This window comes from Mirounga leonina, unplaced genomic scaffold (genome assembly GCF_011800145.1).
Source record: "Mirounga leonina isolate KUSES-001 unplaced genomic scaffold, KU_Mleo_1.0 Mir_101529, whole genome shotgun sequence".
Classification (NCBI taxonomy): Eukaryota; Metazoa; Chordata; class Mammalia; order Carnivora; family Phocidae; genus Mirounga; species Mirounga leonina.
In genome coordinates, this window is record NW_023270143.1 from 409,849 (window position 1) to 437,645 (window position 27,797).

The window sequence follows — 27,797 nt, forward strand, 5'->3', positions numbered from 1 at the left end:
CAAGCATCACTTGGGGTTATTTTTCTAACTAAACTTTTATTTTTTTCTTTGAAAGCTGGAACCATCAAAGTCCTTGGATCAGCTTTAACTGCTGGATGGAGTAAAAACCACAAGACTACTGGTTGATCTGTGAACAGACTGGCAGATGACGGAACAAAACCAAAACGGATGGGAAGACTGTTCTGAGAGCTAGTCAAATTACTTATTGAAATTTGTTAGAAAAAAACTAAAACATTAAATGAAATAAAAATTTTAAACTAAGCTCTACACTTGAGACCCTTATAAAGGCTCATCAAATAGAACTGTCAGTTGGGTTGAGTTCTCAGTGTTTCTTACAACCTGCTGATTTGTTCCCCTCAGGCAAGGTGATGCTTTGTCCTCGGCTGCAAACCGTTAACACCATCACCGCCTTCAAGTGCAGATCCCATTCTAAAAAACAGGCTCCCCTCAATTCCTGGTGGCTGCTGATCTTTCCTGACAATGGGGAAACGGACTTTGAAGAAGGAAGATGCACCAGTGGTGGTGGCAGAGATGGTTTTCTGGAGAGTCCATCTGCATCTTTTCTCCAGATGTCTAGCATATGTTCAAGAGTTGTTTAAGTTTGAAAAAAACTCCGTTGTGAAAAGTGAGTTATGAAGAGTGCTCTTTATTTGAAACCTCCACAACACAGACGCCAATCTTGTCTCGCATTGAATCATTAGCTGTGCACATCAACACATTCCAAGCACAAATTAAGAAATGCAAACAGAACAAAAAAATATATATATATATAATTTTTCCCCTATCCAAAGGTTTCAAGTCTCAATGCAGCAAATCCTTCTGAACACAGAATCTGAGGAGCACACTGTTCAAACAGTTGGGACAAACAGGTCCCTGCAAAGGCTAATGCCTTTTTAACACATGGGCTGGGGATCATGGACGGCATGGAACAGGGAGGAGGAGGTGAGGAAGAGAGGGAGAGAGAATGAGCAGGAGAGGGGGAACGGGTATGCGCTGGGGAAGATGGGGAAGCTGGGACACACACATGGTGAGTTGGTGGATTTCATTTATTGGTTTTTGACATTTTCTTTCTGGTTCTTTTTTGTTTTCATTTCCCCCCATTCCCAGGTCCAACAATGGTAGAAAACCCCCACAGTGGTGGGCGGGGCCTTATTAGGCCAGCCCAAAGCCTTCAGAGCACTCCTGGATGGCCAATAGTAGCATGTGGCGGAGCTTCTCAAAGCTCTCGTAGGCAGGCAGGTCCAGCTGATTAAAACTAGAAAAGAAGAAAGATCAGTTTGTGACAAAAGATAACCAAATCCCTGTGTTCCCATGGTGCCCACTGACCTTTCCTCCCTGAGGAACCTACTCCTCTCTTGCAGACTTGAAATCTTGTCCTAGCCTGGTCTTCCCTCCTCTCATCTGGCCCCAATACTGGCCATCAAGCACCTAAAACATAAATCTGACCCTGCCACTCCTTAAAACATCACAGCCTCACCTATGGGTTAATGTGCAAGCAGGAGGCATTTGGGGTCACTGGTGATCCAACTTGTGATCCAACCTCTTTAAGCTTCCTGTTCCCCGCAACTCCTTGCTCCAAGCTGGGCCCTGGAGTACACTGTGCTCTCCTGCGGCAGTGCTCACTCGCAATGTCCCCCCCAGCCTCACTGTGAATCTGGGCCAGCTTCTCATCTCAAACATCACCTTCTCCACAAAACCACCAAATTATGAGCTACCACAGGTCTAGCACAGCTGGGGCCAGATTGGGGTTCCTGCCCTTGGTTAGGGGTCTAGAAGCAACAAATATGCAAGCTCAGTCTGAATGCTAAAAAGGAGAACAAACTCTTCTCTTACCATGTGTGAGCTGAAGGCAGGCGATCTGTGGACCTGTCATCTCGATGGATCTGAAACTTCTGAATGCCATTCATGCCTTCAAGGGCAGCAAAGCCTTGCAAGGGCACCTTGGAAGTACCTGTGACAAACTGGAGGAACTTGGCACGGTCAGCTTGGTCGAAAGAACGCAATGCTCTCCAGAACCACTGGATCTGTGGGAAAGGACAAAAGAAGCCAGTGTGAGGTGGGATGGAATCTGGAATCTTAGGCAAGTCCATTCTGTGAAATGGGCTTCAGTTCTTCCATAAGATGAGCAAGAACACCCCCTGAAAACGTGTTCCAGAGGATGAAGAGTGAGGTCTAAGTAAGTTGTCACCTATATCCCCTTGCCCCTAAGAGTGCTGGTTTATGTGGTGTCATACCAACTAGCACTGCTCAGGGATATGGGGAAGGATGCCAGCAGCAGCTCACCTGAATAGAGTTGGACTGGTACTTGTGGTATTCAGTGTTGGATTTCAAATCATCAATGTCGATTGTGGGCAGTCCTGATATGAGCAGCTCTAACTCCTGCTCAGTGAAGATAGAAATGAGGCGCTTTGGAATGATCTCATAGAAGCCTTCTAAGAAAGCTGCCAGCTGTTTACGGATGGCTCCTGGGGAGAGAACCAACAAGCCATGTGGCAGCTAAACTCACACAACTGTTAGAGGTCAGGGATCCTCAATCTGGCTCCTGCTGCAACTAGGATGCTGAATGGTCTGCCTGCCTCACCTAACACTGCTTCTGGCCCTTGAATGAGGGTGGGTGAAGGGAAATATTTTTTGGTCAGGTGTTTGTGGACTCTTTGTGCAAAGCACTTGTGGCTGGCACAGGGGAAGAGAAAAAAAAAACAGTATCTGTATGATTGAAGCCTGACCTCTTCCATATGAACAATAAGGGGTCTAAGGGACATTCCCCCTACCTGTCATCCTCATCTGGCACACCAGGTGTACATATTCCTTCTTATTCTCTTCTGTTACCAAGATGTTGGCCCCATTGGGTTTGAGGTCACGAACTTCACAGACTCCAAACTCTTGGACCTAGAACACCCAAAACACCAATCATTCCTATCAGGCATGATCTAGGATGGGATTTATATAGATACCTCGGAATACTTGAACTCTTTGCCATGTCCTGGGCAGAAAGACGAAGCAAGGTCATAAAAAAGTGTTGTTTCTCATGAGCGCATAACTTTGTAATAGGGAAAAGCCAAGGGTTTGGCCCCAAAACACTTAAAGGCTGAAAGTAAGGAAATGGTCAATGGTGAAAGGGAAAAAAGCATGGTTAACATGCGTAGCGACACAACACAATCTTTATGGAAAACAATTCGGAGAGAGAGTAACCTTAAAAAATTTTGTTTTTCATTTATATTTCTCTGTATAATGAACTACTTTTGGGAATGAAGAATACTGTACTAGAACAGTTTTTTTTTTTTTTTTAAATGAGGAAACTAGGAAACACCCTGGATTGTTTTACAAATCCTGGTTTTTCTGTTTGTGATGTCTCATACAAATACCCACTGCTCACTGCTAGATGGGGAATGGGGCATGAGACTTTATGCAGTGCCAGTCTAAGGGCAGTCCCACAATGGGTTTCTTGGACTATCTAGGATGTGCTGTGGTCAAAATTTCTCGACTTACCTCAGTACTGAAGGTGAGGTCATAACCTAGTGTGGAGACGTCATTTTCCAGCAGATAAACCAGGCCCTGGTAGAAGTGGTAATCTTCACTCTCCATATCCGTGTATCTAGAAAAACACAATCAGGGTCATGGGTTAGGGTGGAGGAGAGGAAGTATGGGGGTGGGACACAAGAAAAGGACCTGTCAAGTGAGAATGTGGATCCTGTGCCACATTCCTCACCTGACAGACTTGCCCAAGATGTGTTTGTAGAAGGACCGAGTAAAATAGCACTCCAGGAGGCGGTTGTCATATACAGCTTTGGCCACAATGCGTCCAACAAACTTGAAGTAGCTGAGGTGGTTGGGGTTGCAGTGGGAAGATGGGTTGATGGTGTAGGTGACCCGATCACCGGGTGAGGTACGGAACAAGGCATACATAGGGTTAAACATCTCCCGAGAGATGATCATATACCACTCCCGCAGGAGCCCTCCAGCATCCTGCCCTTCTTCTCCTTCAAACACTATATACCTGCATAAGAGACCAGAAACAGATGTGCAGAAAGCCCAGGATAAATCCATTCTTTTATGCAGCATGAACCAAGTGAGTGAGTGAGTGAACGAGCGAGTGAGTGAAGCAGTGGCTGGGGAGTGCAGGATCAGAGAACAGAGGTGAATGCAGAGTGCCAGGAAAGCCCAGAGGAAGGGTGGGAATCTGGGACAAAAAAAGCATCGATAGAAAAGATGTCCTGAATTATCAGTAAAGGCTTATCAATATTCCAGAAAACAGCAATAGGAAAGGTATAGAGGCTTAAATGACGGCCTCACTTAGGGAAAGCAGGGAGAGGAGTTGTTAAGTGGTATCAGAGAGGGCTGAGCTCAGCCTGATGTCTGTAAGGATTTGGTGGTGGAGGAGCAGGGCCCAGTCTGTCTCAGAAGCCTGACTTCCTATGTGATAACATGGATGGTGAGCCAATGCCACAAGGGAGAGGAGGAATCAAGTTCCTGAGCTCAGGAGCATCAAACTACTCCAACAGGTCTATCATCTCACTGGCTTCCATGACATTTAGTATCACAAACTGCTGATCTCCTCTAGGTGGCTTCAGGATCACCAGTGAGTGATTATCGATTTGGTGAGGGGCCACTCATGCAAGTGTGGTCCCCCCCAAGCCAGGATAGCATTTGCTCAGCAGGCTTCCTATTCCTAGTATAATAAGAGAAAGCTCTCTGCGAAGCCATCAGGTCTATCTTTGTAAATGCTGAGGACTCTTCTCTCTGGGAATTGTGGGTAGCTCAGCCCAAGGGCCAGCTAGCCAGTAGAAGACCAGTGTCATGAGACCAGGCCGAGGAGACAGGAGATAGCTCAGTGAGATTATCTATACCAGGTTCCTATTTGGAATTCCTCTGGAGTTCCCCTGCACATCTGGCACTGGAGTAAGCCTTCACTACCATGTAGGACAGTCCTCCACCCTCCCATCCTGTCTTTTCTCTGTTCTGGGCTCTTACAATCGATTCTTCATTTCTTCAGGGGATTTCCGGTGCAGTTCACGATAGGAGTCTTCAAACACATGATCACGGCGGACATGCACAGCCATGTCTTCTTTCCGGAGTCCCTCATCCAAACGTTCCAGCTCTTGGCGGAAATATCTTGGGAGGTAGGGAAGGAAGGAAAATAGGATTGGGGGTGGCAGAGTAAACTTCTGTTAGCTTGATTAGGATGAAGACCTACAATGATGCTTCTCCCATCTTCCAAACATCTGTTCCCCAGGTGAACCTGAAGGTGCCCAGTAGTTGGGAGAAGCAGGTCATTCATTACCAACTCTAAATTTTCCCATCTCTACCGAATAAAGGCCCACAGAGATCGTTACACAGAATATCTGCCAACAAGCAGGTAGTATGCGTAGGTGCACAGAGAAGAAGAGTAGGGATGACAGGAATGCTGTGGCGCCCCCGCTGCCGGAGTCCTGCTGTAAGTGTACTATGGCTACCCGCACCTCCTGCATGACCCCAAAGAATGGAATAGAACTTTAGAAGTCATGTGATTGAACAAAGGCTTGCATTTCTCTGATGAAGAATGGAGAAGGCCAGGGAGTATTTAGGTATAATGACTGTCAGTGGCACAGATGAACCTCCTCCCTCCCATCCAGCACCATTCCAAGGGCTGCCACCAAGGGAAACTTCTTTTCTCTGAAAACACTCCTTCAGGAGGAATTTTGGCTCCTTTCTGGGAGGAGAGATACCATTTGAAAAGTTCCCATCCCACAGCCTCCAGGACACATACTTGCGCTTGACATCAAAGTCGAGGACACGAATGTAGTCTACCAGGACAGCAAAAGGCCCATCAGCGAGGTGGGTGGTGGACTGCCGTAGGATCTGGTTTAACACAGTGCGGTGAGTCTCTGAGGAGAGAAAGGACAGCAAGAATCAGCACATCTTGGCTCCCAGAAGACATGACCACCAACCAGACAGCAACTCTCTTTGTGTTTCAGGGAATAAAGACAGTGTGGCACAAAAGGGCTTTCAGACCCAGTCCCTACATCACTAGCTTCATTCTTTCCCTCTCTCCCTCCCCTTCGTCCCCCTCCCCCTCCCCCGCCACACACACACACACACACACACACACACACACACTCTCTCTCTCTCTCTCTCTCTCTCTCTCACACCCCTCTCCCCCATGAAACACCTAAGGATAAAGTGTATGAAATGACCCTATAAAAAATGAAGCCTTCTTTATTGGGGGCCTGAGAGTTTCCTGTACCTGCAAAGCGAAGGAACTTCTGTGTGTCAGGGGGCAGGCTTGAGGAGATGTGCATAGATGAGGGCTCCCTGGAGAAGAATGGGTCAAGGGAGGAAGGAGTAGCTGGGGTTAAGGGGGCAGGGGAGAGTGGAGGAGGTTCGTCCTTGATGTGTGCCAGCTGGCTCTCACGGGTGTCTCTAACAGGAGGCTTGCTCTCCCGCTCTGTGGCATGGACCAGAAAGAAGGCCTCGACAGCAGGCTGTAGCACTGGGGGTAGGAATGACAGGGAAGTGATATTTTACTTTAGAAACTTCAACATACAAACTTCTTCTCCTTCATAATCAAATTACAGAAGCACAATATAGAAGAAGAAATAATGAAAACTTATAGGAGAAATATAATGGTAGCAAAGAAAAATAAAGCCACAGAGGAAGTCTGAGCTTCCTTGAAACTTAAAAAAAAAAAAAAAAAGGAATAGGCAACCAGTTATAAAGATTCCCCTGGTCTAAGAAGTGAAAAGATACCAGCTACTAAAAGAGAGGACAGATCTTTTTTTCTGATACTGAAGTGAGAGAAAAAACACCTCTCCTTTGAATTCTCATTACAGAGACAGAGAGAGGGATGATCTGGAAGGAAGAAAATTAAGCGGGCAGAAAGGGCCTCAGAGCAGATCAGTGGGTTGGGACCTTGGCCCAAAGGCCACAACTCACCTAGCACCGCATGCTGGTCATGGGATTCCTCCAGTTCCTTTAGACACTCTCCCAGCATGTCCCATAGCTCGTCCAAGCTCAGCTGCTCACTGAGCAGGGGTAACTCAGGTGGCCTCTCCTCCTTCTCCCCTTGTGGGGTTCCATCTGAGCCTACAGGCCACACAAAGGAGAGACAAAAAGTCTTTGAGGTTTTTCTTTCATTTAGCTTTTTCCCAGACCAATGTGCAGGCCATTAATCACTGGCCTATGTCCAATGCGAGATCAAGTAGACTGGCCCGCTGGCTACTAAGTAATACTGAGCAACACCTGAAAGCAAGCTCTAGTCCTACACTGGATGACATTTAAATTTAAATCAAATACAATTAATACAATAAAAACTTTGGTTCCTCAGCTGCAATAACCACATTTTAAGTGCTCAATAGCCACACGTGGCTAGTGACTACTAAAGTTCTACCAGACAGTGCTGGTTTACCCATTGCCTCATTAGCTCTCAGAGAACCTGTGGATTATGAAATGATTTAATGTATTTCAAAAATGGATGTCCTATGCCAGCACTATTCCACAGAAATGTGTTAAAAGGGCATCAGAAAGTATTCTACATACAATTAACTTTGAGAAATGCTGCTACTAATAGCATCCACTGTGTGCCAGGTTCTGCTTTAAGTGCTGGGTGTGTGTGTGTTTGTGTGTTAACTTGTTCATTCCTAACTATTAACACCCCTATTTTAAACAAGGAAACTGAAGCTAAGAGAGGTTTGCTTCAGGTCCCAGAGCCAGTAAACAGGAGAGCCACAACTCAAACATATGCTATCTCCATGTCTAACGCTATCTCATCTCAGTTTCTTTAGGAATTATAGCGTATGCTACGCATCTCCAGAAAGGGTGAGGTGGTGACAGTTAGTGTATTAACATTTACAAAAACCAGTGTTCACTGCAACAAACTGGAAAACACTGAGCTTATGTATGTAGAGAGCAGGGGATCCAGTAGACATTCCATGAAGACTGGCTCTCTCTTTTGCTGCACTGGAAATAGGAAGTAGTACTGACCAATGGACTGAGTATCCTGAGCACTGGGAGATGGCTGGTCTACATCCATGGGTGACTCCTCCCTCCGGACAGAGGCTTCCGACTGGCTTGACTCCGACTGGATAAAAGGGAGACAAAGTCACATAAAAGGGTGCAACTCTGCTTTCCTCAGGGACAGGCTAGAGGCTGGCTCTACCCGTTCTCGCGCATCATAAGCTTGGAAAGATAAAGCTTCCTTTATCTGGTCAAAAAACTCTGTAGCTTTCTCGAACAAAAGAATGGTCCTTCCACCTCCTTTGCTGTCCTCCACCCTGAGCTAGCAAACTTCTCCAAAAAGCTCCCTGGATGCCTGCATTGTCTCCACTCTACTTCAGACCTATGTCTAGTCAGACACCAGCCTTCTGGATACAGACTTGGAAGACTTCTTCTAGGGACAGATTACATACGTATACACATACATAAAAAAATCAGGTAAGCAGACTGTAGATTTGGCTGTTTCTGTTTGCTTGGAAAAGGGGAAATAAGGGACAACCTTTGATGGGTGGGATTATTCACAAAGCCAACATCTGTCCTTTTGGGTATGGGAAAGATGGGGCAGAAAATACTCCAGAATAATAGTTGTTTTCCCTTTCTGCCCTGTTGGGAGTCACAGCCCTCAAATTCTATGATGTTCTCAGCATGCTCAATGAAACTATACTGTGTAATAGTAATCATATGCAAAGAAAAACCAGGCCTCAGGATACCTTTATTTCCCGGATCTTGGGAAGGTGACTTGCATGTTGCAAGGACAGGAAAACAATGAGAGTGCGCCACAGCATACATACAAGATGCCAGGCTTTTCCCGAAGCCACTCTGTGCTGGGATCCCAACAATGAGTTGGCTATCTAGGAACCTGAAGGTTTCTTCCTAAAAGTGCCTGAGTGCCTAGGTGCCAAGGTGCCGAGAAAGTATGGAGAACAGAAGCAGAGGCCAGGGTAGATGGACCAGCCACTGCCTAGAAGAGGCTGCGTGGGATGTATACCAAGCTTGGGGAATTTCAAGGGCAGGATTCCTGATGTACTTGCATTATTCCATGAGACTGAAAAATCTTCATCCCACACCCCCTCAGAACCCAGACACTAAGCATTATGCAGTTTGCAAAAGCGCCACTGTTGACTGGATAGCTGGGAGTGGGGTATGATGGCCAAGCTTTAAATCATATCAGTCCAAAACAATGAACAAACAGTAGAGAAAACACCAACAGAAAGTAACCCTGTTGTCCAGAAGCATTCATACAGCAAACTTAATGCAAAAGCATACAAGGTAAGGGCAGTGAAACCCCACTGATGATGTGGTGGGGCAGGGGAGAGAGACAAATGAATGAGGGGCCACAGGCATCATGCTAACCGTTGCTGCTTGTTGCTGTCTCCGCGCCCTTTGACCCTCACGTACCATTTGTATAATGGCATCAGCCTCAGCCTCCAGCTGCCGAACAGCTGCCTGGATGCTGCTAGCTGAGCCTAAACCGGAAGAACCTGGGAGAAAGAAAAAAGAAGGCAAGATATAAAAAGTAGAAAGAGGGAATGCCCAATATTCTCTCTCCCATCTCCTGGGCTGCCACAGGGCATCTTGCTGAAGTCCTTGACCTTTAACTCAGGCAGCTTCAGAGTGCTCTTCACCAGGCACTAAGAGCTACCATTACAAGTAAGGGCAGGGGACATGGCGCTAGGCAGATGGATAGTGGCAGGTGGAGACGGTTCTGTGGGACAGGAGGAAAGAGGCAGGATTTGGCAGGCCACAGCTGAGGCAACATGGCTGCAATGTTTTAGTCAGGAGTGATCAAAGAAGCAGAAAGGAGACACACTCAGTGCCTTAAATCTTGTTCAACAAAAGATCTGCCCCCAATTTCTTTGCCGGATTTCCACTCCCCCTTAATTCTCACTTGCCCTAATGAATTTCCTATGCAGGCACCTTGAGTGAGATACAGAACGCAGCCATCAACAGCCTAGGAAAGGATCATCACTTCCTTTTTTGGAAAGGTTAAGCAGGATGGAGACATGACATTAAGTCCCGCCCTCCAGGGACTCTTTGAGTTTGCCACCACCAACCCTGCCCCTCAACTGGACACTCCAGTTTCATACCTAGCCTGCCTGTCTGCTTGGCTTTCTTGTTAGCTCGGCGTGTGTCGTCCCGGAGCTGGATGATGACCTGCAGTACTCTCAAGAAGAACTTCTGGGTAGACGTCTTGGATGTCAACATGGACATAGAAGGCAGCTGGAGCTCCCGGCCACCCAGAGGTCGCTTCTGAGATGCCACAATTACCACATTCTCAGCCATGTCAAACCTGGATAGTGTAGAGGTGGCTTGCGTATACTGACAGCATCAAAGCATAAACACCCAGAGCGAGCAGGGCTTTTTGGTGTCAACCAGAGGGTTAAAGACTCTCAGAAGGAAATCCCAAAGGACAAAATAAGGTCAAGTATGTATAGGACAGATAAGAAAATCTTCCCAGAGAGGGGAAAAGAAAGCAAACAAAAACCCACCACCAACAACCAGGAAACCAGCAACAGCCACCTTTTAGAATACCCCAGATTCCAGCCCCATAGCCAAATGGGTGGCAACCACCCACCTGCTCTGCATTTTGCCTTTTAGCTTGGTGGTCTGTGGCTGCTCCTCAGGCAGGCCATCAGGAGAGAGGGTCTCACACTGGGCTCGTCGCTGCTGTTCTAGGTTGTATTCCCGTAACTCAGCCAGAAGGGTACCTGGTCAGGGAGAGGAGCCAGCAAGTATTCAGAGACTCCCCTAGTGAAGCAGCTGAAAGCCAAACCTTTCCAAGAAACCTGCACAGCCTATCTTCTTTGCTCAGCTGCAGAGAATCTGGAGTGAGCAGGAATTTTGCTGTTCACCTTACTATGTGTGTTCATGGATCAACCATCCAGAGACTACCAATCTACCCCGCTTCAGCAATCTGCTGAATCTACACAAAATGCAGCTCAGTGCAGAGGGGAAAATTATTGGCTTCTGAGGCGATCTCAGGCAAATTGCTTAACCCCTTCTCCCAGTTCACTTACCTATCTTAATAATGAGACTAATACTGCCTAACCTCACAAGGCAGTTTTGAGAATTAGGAGATAACTGCAGTAGAGTAGGTGGGACACTGCCTGGCCCACGAGTGTTGAATGGTCGGAGTCAAGGAAAGTCAGAGACTGGCCAAATTCCTTCTGGAAGAACCTTATAGTTCTCATGTTACAAAGAATACCCTGGTTCATACAGTCTAACCAATACCCTTATCACCTCAGCTCTAGGCACATTTGTGAGAAGGAGATAATTACGTAGGTAGCTGAGATCTAGGGAGATCCATGACTGGGATAGGAGTGGGAGAGAGCAAGACTCTCTATGCTGAAAGAAAATTGGCTCTACTCCTCAATTCAGTCACTTTATCACCCTGGGTTTTAGTTTTCTTCTTGGTAACAACAGGAAGGAAGACTGAAACTAGACATTTGCAAGTGTTTTTAGAACTTCTGTACCCTTACAACTGCACAAAGGCAGAGGGTACCTACCATTTGGACTCCCAATTCTTGAGCCTAAGTGAAGTGCAGGTGCATCTCTGAGGTGGTGAAGCTGCCTCAGCAGGCTCATTGTAGGGCTCTTATAAGTGCCCAGAATGCAGAAGCAAGGGAGTACTGCTGGTCCTACATGTGCTCATTTTCCTTTACTAAGCACTGATTACAAGGCATGTGCCAGGCACTGGCAATGTAGAGAGAAGCCCAGCCTCGCTCTCCATGAACAACTGAGCAGAGGAAAACAGATGACAACCCAGTATTATCAGTGTTGCAACAGAGGGGACACAGGGGCTGTGCTACAGAAGCACAGAGGAGTCTGATTCAACCTGGAGATTCAGGGAAGGCTTCCATAAAGAGGTGATCCCTCAGTGGAAGGTTCCAGAAAGACAAGATGCTTCACTCCCGTTATTACCTATCTGTTTACAAAGAGTATAACCCAGATGGCGAGCTCCATTCAGTAGCAGCTTGAGAACAGTGTCCCGGGTCGCAGGGTCCCCCCGAGAGAGCTGCAGTAACACATTGGCTGCATCCTCTAGACCTTCTTCAGAACAAGAGTGGGATGTCAACACCTGGGAAAAAAGAAAAGGGGTAAGCCTCAACTTGAGAACTATAACTTTATCTACTCCTATCTACCTTTTCTCCCCCAATCTTGGGAATTCTGAAGAACTTGGACTCACCTCCACAGAGAGCTGTAGCTGGTTTTCAGTAAGGCCAGAGGATACCATCTTAAAGTCTGCACTGCTGCTGCCCCCATCACCCAACTTTGCCGGAGATTTGCTGGCCTTAGTAGTTGTAGAAGCTTTGAGGAATCAGATGGAACACTGTAAGCCTCTAAAACTCACATGCCAGAACCAAACAATGACTAAACTGTCCAGGGCTTCAATGTGGGAAAGTAGTGCAAATGAAAAGCCACCTACCAAAGCCAAATCCAAATGACTTGGGATGTCAAGGACTCTCATGACTATACCTTCTAAAGTGACAATCTCAAACATTTCTCAACTGTTTCCCTACCATCAGAGGCCCCTCTTCAAAACGTTTTTTTCAAGTAAATCTTACTAGTCCGCTATAGGGCTCGTTCCATTTACTTCCTAGGATAGCCTGGCTAGTCTACCCTGATTCACATGGTACCCTGCCTGCTCTCAAACTTTTTCCTAAGACTGGGTCCCTCAACTAGGCTAGAAAGGCTGGGAGTTCTTTGAAGACAGGGACTTTCTCTCTCTCCTCCTTTTGGTGCTTAGCCTAGGGAAGCCACATTCAGTGAATGCCTGCTGGTCTTCACGAGTGTCTGTGTGGGTGGGTGGATGAGTGTGGGGAGGAGAAGGATGGAGAGAGAGAACTGGGACTGAGGAGGGCAAGAATGAACACATTTGGCTCTTGCAAACACAAACCAAGCCGACTGCTATTATTTAGGGAGGAATACCTGGATGGGGGAGTGGAGGGTGAGGTGGGTGTCCATACCCCAAAGCTCCCAGCCTACATCCACACTTACTTGAAACAGTAGTGGTAGCAGTCGTGGGGGTAGTCACCGTGGTCGAAGCAGCTACGGCAATGGTGGATATAGCCGTGGCAGCGACCAGAGCTGGAGCAGAAGTGACAGGGGTGGTTGCAGCAGGGGGAGTGGGCGTGCTGGAGGCGGCAGTGGTAGTGGTGGTAGATGTGGTTGAGGTGGCAACAGTGGTGGAGGAAGCACTGCTGCCAGAATTAGCCTGTGCTTCCGACACTTTGTTTTCTGGGAGAGCAATTGAGATGAGAGAAAGGAGTCTGAGGAGTTTCTCAGTTAAGAGAGAGCTCCGGCGGATGACTGGGTGTGACAACATGTTCATGAGCTGCCCCAGTGGAGAGGCCTCGAGGCTGTATGGGGAGGTTTCCCCCTCACCACCAGCGCTCACTGGCACTGACTTCACGGAGTTCTTGCCTTTCCGACTGACATTCATGTTGTCCAGTTTTACCAATAAGTCCCAGAAGTCTGTGCAAATGCCACTGCTGGTGGACTGTGAAGAGCATGGGCTGCAGGCCTGCTTACTGCCCCTCTCCCGATCACTCTCACAGTTTGTTTCTTTGGTCCGCTGCTGTGTAAAGTGGCTGGGAAATACCTGCCGGCAAAAGGAGGACAGGCTTGGTCTAGGGGGTCTACACAGAAAACAGGTCTTCCTAACAAGGAAAGACAACTGGTTCCTAGATACTCCACTCCTCTGAATAGCTTTGGTGACATGGGAGAGATATTATACCGGAGTTTTATCTGATAGTGAAGTGGCCTAGAAAAGCAAACAAGGGCTTTGTAGGGAGATGATTAGCTAACCTCTGAGCATCGGTCTCTGTACTTATGAAATGGGGAGCACCATTATGCTGTATCAAAAAATTGTCGAGATTTGGGCGCCTGGTGGCTCAGTTGGTTAAGCGACTGCCTTCGGCTCAGGTCATGATCCTGGAGTCCCTGGATCGAGTCCCGCATCGGGCTCCCTGCTCGGCAGGGAGCCTGCTTCTCCCTCTGACCCTCCTCCCTCTCATGCTCTCTGTCTCTCATTCTCTCTGTCTCAAATAAATAAATAAAATCTTAAAAAAAAAAAATTGTCGAGATTAAAGGGGATAATGTATAGTACCTGGCACAAGGCAGGCCCTCAACAAATGGCAGCACTGATTATTAAAAAGAAAACTGAACAGGGGTGCCTGGATGGCTCAATCGGTTAAGTGTCTGCCTTTAGCTCAGGTCATGATCCTAGGGTCCTGGGATCGAGCCCCACGTTGGGCTCCCTGCTCAGTGGGAAGTCTGCTTCTCCCTCTATGCCTCCCCATTCGTGCTCTTTCTAATAAATGAAAAAATTCTTAAAAAAAGAAGACTGACCTAAGTTCTAGGCCCAGCTCCATCATTTACTAGCCCCATGACAAAGCCACTAAAAATTTCTGTACCTTAGCTTCTTCATCTGTAGAATGGGGATCATACAGACCACTGAGAGTTGTTTTGATAACCAAATGCGGTAATGCACAAAAATTATAAAAAGTGAAAGCAAAAACCCCACAAAACTATTTACTGGACAACTCCCAGAAACAATACAGGCTTCAGCACTAACAGTGAAGAAAGACCTGCTAGTTTTCTTAGAGTTCAGATTTCATCTAGGCTGTGGCTGCGACCTCTCTTCCATCCCCCAGGGTTGGGTTCAAGCTCCTCACCTTGGCCAACTGAATGAGCGTGTCCAGAACGTGTCTGCAAACAACAGGAGCAGCCTGGGGGTGGATATGGACAGTGGAGCCACTGCTTGCATGCTTCTCGGTATGTTTGCGACCCCCTGAACGTTGGATCTGGAATATATTAGTCCTGCAGCCTAGGGCTGCATCCATGGATACTGACAGCCAGGAAAGCTGGTTGGAGCTCTTAGACTCCATCTTGTGTAGAAGGTCCAGGGGCCGGTTCTCATGGCTGCTTGACCCACAGCTTTTGCTTGACTTTTTGCCCTTCTCCTCACTTGAGGAGAGCTTGGGTGTTTCAATACATAGCTCACTCTCACTGCTGCGCTGCAAAATGGAGAGCAGACTGCGGATGACCCAGTGGCGGGTCTGGGCATGGTAGCAGAGATTTCTCAGTACTCGGTGTAGACGGCTAGTATTAAGCTTTGGCTCATCCACAAAAAGTAGGACCAGGAGACAGGATAGGGCTTCATGGTCCAGGAGGAGCCGTCCTCGGAGGCGAAGGAGAGTATCCACATTACTGCCAGAAGGCCTGGAACAGAGCATGGTTTCTAGGTAACACTTTAGCTAGAGCTCTGGGATTAGGTATAGGCCTAGGGAAGGGGAATGAGCTGCATACCTCCAAGGAGGCATAAGAAGGGAGAGTGTCTAAGTCTAAGGATTCTTAATAACAAGAGCTGCCCTCTTGTGTATCTACTGGGTATCAAGTACTCTACAGTCTGTAAGACAAAAGAATTGCCTATTTTTGAGATGATGAACAAGAGGCTCTAATAGGTTAAGTGACTTGCCCTACACATCACACAATGTCTGTATTATCAACTGGTAAAACCAGACTGCACCTAAGGTCTTAAAAAAACCCCCCAATGCTTATTTCCTGCCTTATCTAGACTACCAGGGATTTGCCTGCCTCATTGGGACTGATCACTCCCTTTACATTTTGGCATGTTGGGTGCAGTCAGCTTCAGCTTGGGTAGTCATGAACTCTTCTTCCACAGCCTATGTTATAAGCTCAAGTGGCTTTGCTTATTACAACCACAGCTAGCACCTATTGCCAGTCTGCCTTACTTTGTGATTATGGTCTACGGTAGCTACACCAACCCAAAAGTGTGGCTTTCTGAAGGGGGAGTCCAAAGATCTGGCTCCCCTACTCATTCAAGGCAATATCCTAGCGAGGTCATCCAGTCTCTCCACCTACAAATTAAGAAAGCTGGACTAGCCAATAGATATGAGAAGTGGTATGGCAAGGTCAAAAAAACCAAAGGTACCTGTTATGGCTGCTGCTACCCCCCATCTGGAAGGTGCCACCTCTCTGCACAGCAAGGCGAGTGTACTGGACTCCTCGGTTGCCACTGAGGCGACTGGTGAAAGCTGGAAGGAAAGAAAAAGGAAACTGAAACTGGGGAGGTGGGTGGTGTGCTGGGTCCAATAACAGAAAGGGGAACAAAGCCTCATGTGGCCAAAGCCAAACATTTCAGAGCCCTCCCACTTGCCTCCCTCTGTACCTGGGCTTCGGAGGATGGCAGAGAGTGCAGAGGTGCTGCTGTGGCCAAAGAGCCGCTCATGCATGAGCTGTCGCTGCCGGGCTTCCTGCTCTCGCCTCAGGGCTTGAGCCTCAGCGGCAATGTCAGGTGGCATCACAGCCAACACGCTGTCCTCCATGTCCTCTAGGACACTACGGCGCAGGTCTGAGGGCAGGGTCTGGATGAAGGTCACAGGGTCCATGGGGGTGTCTGAACTGGCATTCTGTGCCAGTTCCCGTCGCTGTTGCTCAGCTCTCTGCTGTGCCAGCACCTACGGAGCAGAAGAAGTCAATGGGGGCATACCCACAGCTAGGCAGCCTAGCCCCAACCAGCTCCCTGCTCACATACTTCCTCCTGGATGGCTGGAGGCAGGGCAGCCAGGAACTCAGGGCTCACTTCGGTCACACCAGGATTCCCCACCACTGCAGGAGCTGAGCTATTTGTTGAAGGGGCAGTCCGAGTTGGTGGACGGATACCCAGTTGGTTCTGCAGGACTTCCCGGCGGATATCATCAGGCAGAGCAGCCAGAAAAGAGGGGTCCACACCTTCGGGTAGACTGATACCTGAGGGGAGGCGCAAAATGTGAAGGGACTCCCATCTCTACCAACACTTAAGATGTACTTGGGAGTAGAGACCCATGGCCTTGTTTGAGGGAAACGAGCCTTGTTTGTCCTCAATGCATGCAAAGGACAGAAGACACAAAGAGGCCCACTCACCTTCCCTAGGCTCAGAACAGCTCTTGTTATGTGCCAGAGTCTGTGTGTATGCTGTCACTTAATCTTCATCAAGACCCTACCATGCAGCTATTACCAACCCCCCTTAGAACAGATGAGGATCAGAGAAGTAATGGTCCCAAGTTCTGAAGGTAGGTGGCTGCAAAGGGGGTAACCCGAGCTTAAGATCTGTTTGACTCCCTGGCCTGGGCTCATTCCATCATGCAGCATCAGCACCCCCTTACTGCTGGTCCTCCTCCCATATGTATGCTGCCTTCCATCTGGATGGAACCATTGAACTGGCAGACATTTCCATGCCAAAAGCTACTAGAAGCCTAAATAACCCCAGGATGGCCTAAGCACACATGGAGCTCACCTGCAAGGGGATCTTCTTCTTCACTGCTTGTTGAAGGCAGTGGCTCTTCTAGGATTCCCCGGGAATCTGCTCCAGAAATGGCCACAGCAGAATCTCTGGTGGAGGAACTCTCAGAGGATGCAGGGGGAGAGCTGAAGAAAATAATTTCCAGGTTGTTCTTGGTATTAATGTTTTCCCATTTATAAAATACTCTTGTAATACCCAGTTCTCACAGAAGCCAGGTTGATTTCCCCAGTGCACCAAGCATGTGCACGAGTTAACAAGTATGCATGTAGCTTGAAATACCCACCATCACATCCTGCCTTCCCTTACTCACACAATGCTTACCTGTCCTCAGGGGGCTGGGTAGGTTCCCCTGACCCATCGCCCCTGCTTTGCACTTCTGTCACAACAGGTGGGGCATCCCCAGGAGTGGAGCTGCCTGCTGTGGGTTGCTCAGAACTGCCAGCTGCTGAGGTGTCACCCACAGCCTCCTCCAGGGTACAGGAAGCCAGGCTACTGGTGTCCATGGGAGAGCCTTCCAGTTGACTGCTGACAGCTGTCAGCGCATCAGAATCTTCAGCTCTCTCTGGGGAAAGAGAGGCTAGGAGGAAGTCACATGGAGAGGTTAGATCTCTGCCTAGAAGATGGGGGCCGAATTAAGATGCAGCCAGATTAGACTTCTCACTTCTCTACCATCTCGCTGGCCTGACATTCCTCCTCAATCTCATATGCTTTATATAAAGCTCAGCTCAAATCCTCATGGTGTCGTTATGCCTGTGAAACACCTTTCCCCAGGCACCCCAGGTAAGGGAGTCTGTCACTACTTTCAGATTCCCTGCAGGCACCATTTGTACATGCATGCTGGTTCTGTTTATCTAAAGGCGGCTCCTTGAAAGAAAAAACTCCTACGCCCTAAGGTTTTTCCAGAGCAAATCACAGGCAGCATGGTACAGAGCAGGAATAGCAAACAGGTTTCAATTTACCCTGTTGGAACACTGCTGAGAAGAATTCTGAGGCCCCACTTCAAACCAGTGGGAAATAGTGCCATGAGATAAATGGTGTTTGCCAGGATGGGAGAGCTGTGTGTGGTGGGTGGGTCATGTGCTTGCCATCCCTGAAGGATGCTGAAGGAGAGCAAGCTTTAAAATCACACAGATCTGGATTTTTATCTCAGCTCAATCACTTACTGAATAGTCTTGGGCTAGTAATTTCACATGCGTTTCAGTTTGTTCATGGAGATAACACTACCTACTTTGGAGGGTTGTTTTTGTTTTTCAAAGTTTACTTCTTTATTATTTTTTAAAGTAATCTCTACCCCCAATGTTGGGCTCAAACTCACAACCCCGAGATCAAGAGTTGCTACATGCTCTTCCAACTGAGCCAGCTGGGTGCCCCAGGAAGGTTGTTTTTAAAGAAGTAACAGGCCTGCCATGATAGCCCAGGAAAAGTGATTACCTCAATAAACTGTTGGCATCATCACCTGTATCATTAGACATTCAGATATATGATCACTTGAGTCCACAGAGAAGAAACCTCAACTTTAGCTAAGAAAGCAAATGTGCAAGCTGAGATCCTACTCTGAGGACCCGAGCTGCTATTATTTAAGGAGAGTAAAGAGAACTCCAAAGATGTCCATTCTTCCCTCCTGTTATATCACCTCTCACCCACCACCCAAACCTTGAAATTCTACTCACTTATAGTAGGAGCTGGGGACAACTCCATCTGAGTCGTTTCTGCTTCTCCACTTGGCCTTGTGGGGCCCAATTCCTCTGGCTCTACAGGCATCAATAGCTGTGTAGAGCTACCCCCTTCTCCAGCCGGGGACTGCAGCTCTTGAGGAATCTCTCCCAAGGCTGGTGGGGGTGGGAGTGTTTGTTGCTGTTGTGAGGGCTGCAGAGTGACAAGGGTGTCCTTGGACTCAGATGTAGCTGCATCAGTTGAAGATGGGGTTGTTGGGTAGCTGTCAGGCATAGGAGTCCCATCTTTCTCGGAAAGAATAACAATGGGGGTGTTAAGGGACAATCAGCCAAGAACCTAGGGAGCCACTCAATCAGCACATGTGGCCTGACAAGTATCCCCTCCCCACCCCAACCCCCGAGTGTTCCTAGGAACAGCTTGTGGCTGATCTGGTATACCCTGGATGAGGGCTAAGGCACAGTGCTATCTTAGTCTCAAGAACTGGAGTTCTGAATCTTTGTAGATCCTAAGAATTAAATCCTTTCTGTGCCCTGGGTGGAAGGGGAAAGAGTTCAAGTCACTTTATAATGTTATTTGCCTCACCCTAAATATCACCTATCCCCTTCCACCTCCCTTCCAGTCCTGATTATCCCAGGAACATCTACAACTCTGATGGAGGCAACAGTGCCAAGACTAAGTATGAATATGCCCACACCAGGGAAAGTAGTAAGTTGTATAGTTATCTTCTAATTGGGGCCTAAAATCCCTACCCCGCAACAATACAACTTACTACCTCACCCCGGCATGAGCAGAATCCTCTAGCAAGGGCAGCAGACAAAAAGCCATTTTACCTGATAACAGACCCTTTCAAACCTTTTGCTAAAGGCACCAGGACACCTACCACCCACTTACACTGCTTTAAAAAAAAAATACTGTGTAGGCTTTAGTATCGTCATTTTGCAATTCAAATGCCAAAGGAGACAGAAGGCATAGGGAAACAGAAGAAAGTTCTGAGGAAATAGGGGTGGGGGAGACATAATACCACGTGGATCAGTTATTAGAACCATGAAATAGCTGACATTAAGATTAGAAGGAGGAATACAAAACATACAGTAGTAATAACATTTAGCCCACAGATGCCAAAAATCGACTAACATCCCTAGACTTTTAGATTCCAAAGACTCACAAAGTTTATATAAAAAGGAAAAAATACAAAGAGACTAACATTGGGTTACCAAACCTAGGTTTAGCCAAATAAGAAAGAATCCTGTCAATATCACTTAATAAAAATATTTTGATACTAAAGAACTAGGAAGGACATAATCTCTTAAAAACCAGTCCTTTAAATTGAATAAATTCAGCTTTCTGAACAACTCATTAAACCCTCTTCATTTTGTTCATTTCCACTGAGGGCTGGCATTCGGGAGCCACCGCCATCAGATATTCTCAGGAAGCAGCGCACCACACCACGGTGGTCACCAAAGGGGTAGGACACATGGCCTGGCTACACATGCCAGAATGCAGCACAGCATGATCAGAGTGAGACCCTGAACAGAGTACGTCGGAGGGGAAGTGTACCACCGTGGGAAAGACAGTAGACTGTATAGTTATCTCCAAGATGGGGTATGACCCTAAAACTATACAATCTACTACCTCATCCCACAGAGCACCAGTGTTCATCTTCAGCCCACCTGGGCCAGCTACTTGAAAGGGTCAGGAAAAAGAACCAGTTAGCAAGAAGGTGAAAAGGGGGGTAGAGTTACCTGAGAGGTTCTGTTCAGTGGAGTCATTTGTCTTAGATGCAGTACACTGGAAAAAGAAGGGACAGACCAATGTGGGACTTTCGCAAGCACATAAGACAGGGGTCAACTATAATAGCTACCCTCTCCCCACCACCCACATAAGCCACCTAGGAGTTCAAGGACCTGGATGAAAGATGAACATTTTAGTGTACAAATGTATCTCTAATTTCTCTAATACATACTTGTGTTGAAGGATGGCTTGGGAACAAGGGGAAACTTCCAGGAGGCTGACTGAATAATGAGTTGGGCTGGGCAGAGGACATGACCTAAATACAATCATAAGACCAGCAAGAATTCCTCAAAGTTTCATTTCTATGTATTTCCCTTCTTCGGGCTCATTTTGTCCACTCCAGCTTTTTTTGTTTAAGATTTTATTCATTCATCTACTTGAGAGAGAGACCAGCGAGTGAGGGTGGAGGAAGAAGGGGCAGAAGTGGGAGGGAGAGGAACAAGCACTCTACCCTGAGTGCTGGGCTCCATCCTACAACCCCGAGACCACGACCTGAGCCGAAACCAAGAGTTGGACACTCAACTGACTGAGCCATCCAGGTGACCCAATTGTCCACTCCAGCTTTTAAAATCATATGCCAGGCTTGCTTATTTTCTATCCCTTTTCATGTGTTTGAAACAATGCTATTGTTTATCAGGTAAAACTTTCATACAAAAGTATTTGTTAAATCAAGTTTGTTATCCTAACTGAACATTTTCAAAATCCTCAATCTGACCTAACTGCTGAGTGGGATATAATAAAGTCTTTCACTCAAGTCTTTTAATTTCTTCGTATTTTTTTTTTAAATTTTTATTTATCTGACAGACAGTGAGAGAGGGAACACAAGCAGGGGGAGTGGGAGAGGGAGAAGCAGGCCTCCCCCTGAGCAGGAAGCCCGATGCGGGGCTCGATCCCAGGACCCTGGGATCATGACCTGAGCTGAAGGCAGACGCTTAACCAACTGAGCCACCCAGGCGCCCCAATTTCTTCATATTTCTATGAGCTTTTACTTCATATATTTTAAAGCTAGTATTGTTCAACTTCCCAGAAATTTCAAAATAGGTAGTTTCTTTCCAAACCAAAGTCATGCTAGAGATTTTACAAATTGAAAATCAAGCCTTAGAAAACGACATGTCGTGCTGGGGTTCAGAGCACGAATATTTCCTCACTGAATCCTAAGCCTAACTTACCCAAATGATGGAATGGGGTCATCTTGGTAAGGATTCCCCACACTTGGTAAGTCAATCCACTTCCACTAAGTGAAGTGCAACTGAACCACCAAGAGCATGGGCATAATCAAAATCATTCTTCTTGTCTAGCTGCAGTCACTGAAGGTAGAGACTACACAGTGTGACTGGTAAGTCAGGAGCCACTCTGGTTCTTGCTCCAGTTTTCCCCAGCAAGAGACAGTGGAGAAATAATTTTCCCTCTGGGTTTGAATTCTTTCCCCTAAAAAACATGTGAATGTAGGGTGCATTTGGAATGAATCATTTCTCAGGTTCAATGTGAACATCTCAGGATTCTTTAATGACTGGTGCTATACGTATGCCAAAGCCATATGAAAGTAAAGGAAGACACAGCCAAAGATGAATCCTCCCAGCCCTTGCAAATCACCTGTGCACTCTGATCCCTGTTTTCCTTATCTTCTTTGCCTTTGTCAGTTATCTTTGTTTCTTCCTCAGCCAGTTGTTTCCTGCGTTTCTCCCGCCTTTCTTCCAGCTCCTCATCCCTCAGGAATTCCAGGTGATTAACAATGGGCACTTTAACAACTGGATCAAAGAGGCAAAGATCAGAGGTTGCTCAGGGGAGGTAGCCACGAGGCAGAGCTTGCAGCCAGAGAATGAGGGCAACAATTCCCATGCATTCATCCCAGCTGTGGAAGGTGCACTACTGCTCAGATAACCAAGCTGCCACATACCTGAAACACAGTCATGCATGCTCTCAGCATCAAGAACTTTGCATTCCTCTGTCCAGCGGGTCAGGGCTGTGGGGATGCTGGACAGGGTCCCTGTAGGGGAACAAAAGAGTGAGATTCTTGGCATGGTCATATGTCATCTGATCCAAAAATTGCCATATTTCTCTAACAGGACCCAAAGTCCATCACAAGGTTTGGCACATCACAAGTACCCAGAGATAGTGAAGGTTTTGTTGATCTTGGCTAAATTATCAAGTGGTTCTGGCTCCAATAAAATGTGGTTTCTCTAGGCAGGGCAGATATTGCTCTGTCTTCCCTCAGCAAGGAAAGAGTAGAATGAGAAAAACTGTACCCTCCCTTTTACCACACAAACTTGCCTGCTTGGCTGGTAGCTGTGCTCTGGTCATGGAAAAAGTCATCCAGCAGTTCATCATCAGATCTGGCAATGATGTGGACATCATCATTGCCTACCAGGAGGCGGGCTCGGCCACGGCTTTGTAGGGGAAGGCTGCTGCTCAGCTGAAGGATGTCAGCAGCAGCAGAAGGACCAAGCAACCTGTAGGGTGATGGTGGGGTGCCATGGTCACTGTAATTCATAGGGGGTCCTGCAATCTGTTATTGCGAGATCCTTTCTGTAACCTCTTGGAAATGCTTAACACTATTATGGACCTGATCACATTAAGCATAAATCTTTTTTTTTTAAAACTTTTGTTTAAGTAATCTCTACACCCATCATGGGGTTCTAACTCATGACCCCAAGATCAAGAACTGCATACTCCTCTGACTGAGCCAGCCAGGTACCCTACTAGGCATAAATCTTAGTTACGTTTCTAACTACTCCATTAGTTTGCGAACTTTATTTGGGCTGAGGCTGCATATTATTCCATAGTTGTGTCATTGATAATGCCAGGCACTGTGTTAGGGTATATCACTCTTGTATACCCACTGTAGCCTGTACATTGATCATCATGACACCTATGTCCTTTTCCCTCATTTTAAAATTGTTTCTTCCACTAAACTCATAAGCCTGAGGGCAGAAATCCTGTCCTGTCTACATTTAAAGTGTTAAGTGCTTGGCACATGAGATGCTTCACTGATTGCTGAATGTATGCATAGGAGAACACTTAAGCAAAAAGACTGTGTTATACAATTTAGTATTCCCCAAAAGGCTGCACATACAATCCAAAGAAATGGGACAAATGTAACTCACCTCTGGAGTATAAGAGGAGGGTTGGGCTGGCGATTCCCAGGGTAATGAACGTGAATGGTATGGCCTGTATTGGCCGTCAGCTGCCTTAAGGTCCTCTGACTGCGCCCGATGCCCTGGGTGAGACGCGTTGTGGAGGAGCCACTGCCCAACGTCAGAGAACTGTGGTCTGCATGGCGTACCATCAGTGGGTGAGTGGTAGGGATATTTCCTGGGGATGGGGGGATGTCTGCTGCAAGGACAATATGTAAAGGGGTCAGTGCCAAAAAAAATCTCTTCCATGGTTGTTCCAACAGAACCATGTCTCCTGGGCCTTACTTCCTCACACGGAAACCTGAGCTTTGTCCTTTCTCCCTCATTCCCACGCCTCATCTATAATCACTGACACTACCATAGCTTATGCCACCATCTCTTACCTAGATATTTCAACAGCCTCCTAAATAGTATCTTCTCCCAATCCATTCTCCACACTATAGCCAGTGATGCTTCTAGGCCCCTCAGAAACATGCTACTCCCTCTACCTCGAAGACTCCGCTCCCCCTTCTTCACCTGCTCTTTTGTTCTTGGCCCAGATGTCACTTCCTCTGATTCTACAGATTGGCTTAATAATCCTTTTCTCTGGGCTTTCTTACCCATACTACAACGTAATGCCTGTTTACTTATAATTCCTAACAGACCATAAGCTCCTTTCACGGAAAAGGACTTTTCTTTTTCACTGCTGTATCCCGAGTACCTAGGAAACAGTAGGCACTCCTCAAATATTTGTTTAATTTGCTAAACGAAGGGGGAGGCTCAACAAAAGGAAGACTGATGGAAATCACAAAAATGCAAAGAAAATCACAGAATAGAAGGCACCTTGAAAATTATGTAATACAACCCATTTTTTTTCTTTTAAAACTTTTCATTTACAGGTGACAAACTGAGGCTCAAAGAGGTAAGAGACTACTTGGCCAAGACAATAGACCAGAACAGTTCAGTATTTTCTGCTATATCATGCTTGTGATTTGGGGTCAAGACCTGCCTTCTCAAGACAGCTTGATTTTAAGAACTAGATGCTAAAAGCGAACTTTGACGTTGATGGGGGAGAAGGGAAGAGATTCTCTCTCTCCTCCGAAAAGATGCATCCTTGATGACCAGAGTGAATGTGCTCAAATCTACTCCCCAATGCCAAGCTCAAAGGTGTTCATCCAAACTCTCAAGATCCAGTGTTACAGACATAAGAGTTATTGATTGCCCTGTCACTGTGGCATGCACATGGGTGCCTGATGCAGTCAGCCTTGGTCTCACTTAAAAAAAATTCAAGCAAATCATCAAGTTGTCCAGGCTCTAAAATGGCTGCCTGTTTACTGAGGTGGAGAGAACAAAAGCAGCCTCTCACAATTCTTTCTTCTAAGTATACATTTATTGAGAGAGATGGATTCAGATATCCCTTGCCCCAGGAAGTCAGCATAGGAAAAGAAGTGCTGTCTGTATCAGATTGATAGCTGCTCTGGTTCACTGCTTGGCTTACCCTAGAGAAGGGTATAAGAATCAAGAGATAAAACCCAGCTGAGCCCCTGTATCTTACTAGCACTGGAGAACATGTTGTCAAACTCAATGATGAGATCATCCTCCCGGTCAAAGCGCTCAAATCGGACCAAGGGAGAAGCGTTCATATCAGGGTAATCCTCATCCAATTCCATTTCAGAGCCATCGTCGTCATCGTCTTCATCTCCCTCTTCACCTTCATCATCCTCCTTAAGGGGAAAATAGGAGATGGAGAATTGCTGGAGGTAAGGGTTTTCTGAAGTCTGGTGTCATGGCCACATTTGCACATGAGGGAGGGAGGCGCTGAGGCTAGCAACCCAGACTGTTGGTTTTCTCCAGCTCTGTGTTCCCATGGAAGAGGTTGTCTGAACCAGCCCAAACACAGTCCCCCCTCACCTGATCATCTTCCTCATCTTCCTCCTCCTCCTCCTCTTCATCCTGACTATCATCCTCATCCTCGTTACTGCCACTGCTGTCCTCTTCCTGAGTGTGCTCCTCCTCATCCTCAGGGTCCAGGATATTCATGGAATCTAAAACAAAGGGAGCACATTGGAGGACTATACTGAGTAGCTAGCAAACAGGCTACTGTGCAGGCCGGCAGACTGAGTGGGAAGGCGATGGGGTATCTGACTCTAGGAGAGGAAGAACCAGATCTGGGGTGATGTACAGACTTAGTGAGCCAGCCCTGATTTCCTGAGAGTGCCAATCAACGCATCAACACGCTGAACAGGGTGGCTGAATGTGGAGGCTGGCTACAGGGTAGTGCTTCAGGAGCCATGGTCTAGGACTTGGCCAAGTCTGCTGGTGCCCCCTTGCCTTTTCAGCCCTACTTTGCTACTGACTGCATCCTGTTGGTAAGAGGGAATCTGGAGCGATGATAGCAGGTGGGTGAGAAGAAAGCGAACCAAGTAAGAAGTGACAAACTTTTGGGCAAGCAGTAGTAACATGTTATTTGAAAAACTGGCTGAGGATAAAGTGGATGGTGTATGTCAGCGCATGCAGACAGATGCTTCCTTATTCTGCACATGTGGGCAGCTGCCTCCAGGAAAACCCTAGTGTAGTGTCTGTCAGACGTGCAGGGCAAGAAGGGAGGCCTTTCTGGCCTCGGCACTCTCACCTTCTCGGTTGGCCTGCAAGGTGGAAGCTTGGCTGAGGTTGGAAGGAGCTTCATCCATCAGCACGTCCTCTTGTGATTCATCCTCTCCACTTCTGCTCACTGAAGGTTACAGAGCAGAGCCTTCACTGAACAACAGAGGACTTCCCTTTCCAGATTGGGTGCGCCTAAAGTAGCTATGTACACCCAGCAGATATCCACTTTTTTTTTTTTTTTTTTTTTTGGATGAGGGAGAAGACCTATGTTCTCTGCTGTCGACTAGCTAGGTGAGCTTGGCCAGTCACTTTACCTGTCTGAGTCTCAGTTTCCTCATCTGTAAAATGGGATGATCACATCTGCCCTGCCAATCCCACTAATTGTGAAACCACAGAGGATAATGGGTGTGAAAAAACCTTGTCAAATTTAAGAATACATGTCTACTTCCGTTTATCCTTTGATTTCCTTCATCAGTAAAATAAAAACAAGTAACACATAGACCCTTGGAACCAGGTGACAGTAGGGTACTTTTGCCGTTTTCCCTTTGAGTTGTAAAAAGGGCCACCCTTAGGGAATGATCACTCTTTTTACACTACTGAGACTCAGAGGCGGAAAGCCCCTGGATTTTGCTGAAAAACTGAAAGGAAAGCGCTTTCTCACCCTACAGCCTCTAAAGCCTCCTCTAGGCGTCCATGAATAACACTCTTGATGTGCCTCATGTATCATCTATACTGATGGCCACCCCCTCCTCCTCCCCCACACAGGCAACGCTTCAGACCTGCCACCACAGGTCTGTAGATGGTTTGTGAATTTCTCATCTGTAAGACCATCAACATCAAGACAAGCAGCAATCTAGGCTGGCTATGAGCCCTTAGGCAGAGCTGAGCAAGCAGATGATGAGAAAAAGGGTCCTCCCAAGAGAGACTGAGGCAAAGGAAGAGGCTATACTCAGTTCTGGGGCTCTCACCTATAATTGTACTGTTCCCAGATCCGCCATCCCTCTCAAGCAACTCATCTATCAGGTCCTCCAGCTCATTCTCAACCTGGAGAGAAATAGAACATATATATGGATGCACACAAGTCTATCATTGTGCTAGCACGGAAACCCTAAAAAAAGCCAGCAAGGGAGTATATATTTCTAGGATAACGTGTGACAGAGCATGTTGCATAAAACACCACACATTTGGTGCTAAGAGCACAGAAACTACCATGTGCTGCCAATCCACACTCAGACTGTCCTTCAAATGGATTCATCCCAGTTATCTCAGACCAGGTTAGTCGTTATACTATCCAGGAATACATGCAGATCTCCTCAGAGCTAGCAGCTTAGGACTGT

The 27,797-nt window shown here is 47.0% G+C and overlaps 1 protein-coding gene across 8 annotated transcripts in view; it reads right to left on the minus strand.

Annotated features, from left to right (window-relative positions):
• Nucleotides 1-626: 626 nt before the first annotated feature.
• The window catches only part of HUWE1 (HECT, UBA and WWE domain containing E3 ubiquitin protein ligase 1), a 162,678-nt gene continuing 135,507 nt past the window's right edge, over nucleotides 627-27,797 (minus strand). For 5 of the 8 annotated variants that reach the window (XM_034987503.1, XM_034987653.1, XM_034987414.1 and 2 more), the window contains 33 exons: nucleotides 27,429-27,504; nucleotides 26,489-26,587; nucleotides 25,768-25,901; nucleotides 25,412-25,580; nucleotides 23,848-24,076; nucleotides 23,015-23,193; nucleotides 22,641-22,730; nucleotides 22,337-22,491; nucleotides 20,695-20,740; nucleotides 18,949-19,236; nucleotides 17,600-17,855; nucleotides 17,273-17,403; nucleotides 16,532-16,746; nucleotides 16,166-16,454; nucleotides 15,929-16,031; nucleotides 14,649-15,195; nucleotides 12,970-13,573; nucleotides 12,158-12,279; nucleotides 11,893-12,049; nucleotides 10,547-10,679; nucleotides 10,059-10,261; nucleotides 9,325-9,452; nucleotides 7,960-8,056; nucleotides 6,913-7,062; nucleotides 6,224-6,469; nucleotides 5,747-5,864; nucleotides 4,972-5,112; nucleotides 3,710-3,997; nucleotides 3,490-3,595; nucleotides 2,772-2,889; nucleotides 2,284-2,465; nucleotides 1,834-2,024; nucleotides 788-1,255 (listed from right to left, as the gene is read on the minus strand). In XM_034987503.1, coding sequence (XP_034843394.1) covers nucleotides 1,153-1,255; nucleotides 1,834-2,024; nucleotides 2,284-2,465; nucleotides 2,772-2,889; nucleotides 3,490-3,595; nucleotides 3,710-3,997; nucleotides 4,972-5,112; nucleotides 5,747-5,864; nucleotides 6,224-6,469; nucleotides 6,913-7,062; nucleotides 7,960-8,056; nucleotides 9,325-9,452; nucleotides 10,059-10,261; nucleotides 10,547-10,679; nucleotides 11,893-12,049; nucleotides 12,158-12,279; nucleotides 12,970-13,573; nucleotides 14,649-15,195; nucleotides 15,929-16,031; nucleotides 16,166-16,454; nucleotides 16,532-16,746; nucleotides 17,273-17,403; nucleotides 17,600-17,855; nucleotides 18,949-19,236; nucleotides 20,695-20,740; nucleotides 22,337-22,491; nucleotides 22,641-22,730; nucleotides 23,015-23,193; nucleotides 23,848-24,076; nucleotides 25,412-25,580; nucleotides 25,768-25,901; nucleotides 26,489-26,587; nucleotides 27,429-27,504 — 6,093 coding nt within the window. In that variant the 3' untranslated portion in view covers nucleotides 788-1,152. Of the gene's footprint in view, nucleotides 1,256-1,833; nucleotides 2,025-2,283; nucleotides 2,466-2,771; nucleotides 2,890-3,489; nucleotides 3,596-3,709; nucleotides 3,998-4,971; nucleotides 5,113-5,746; nucleotides 5,865-6,223; nucleotides 6,470-6,912; nucleotides 7,063-7,959; nucleotides 8,057-9,324; nucleotides 9,453-10,058; nucleotides 10,262-10,546; nucleotides 10,680-11,892; nucleotides 12,050-12,157; nucleotides 12,280-12,969; nucleotides 13,574-14,648; nucleotides 15,196-15,928; nucleotides 16,032-16,165; nucleotides 16,455-16,531; nucleotides 16,747-17,272; nucleotides 17,404-17,599; nucleotides 17,856-18,948; nucleotides 19,237-20,694; nucleotides 20,741-22,336; nucleotides 22,492-22,640; nucleotides 22,731-23,014; nucleotides 23,194-23,847; nucleotides 24,077-25,411; nucleotides 25,581-25,767; nucleotides 25,902-26,488; nucleotides 26,588-27,428; nucleotides 27,505-27,797 lie in introns of all 8 variants that reach the window. The other 3 variants (XM_034987900.1, XM_034987799.1, XM_034987867.1) reach the window with 3 other exon arrangements.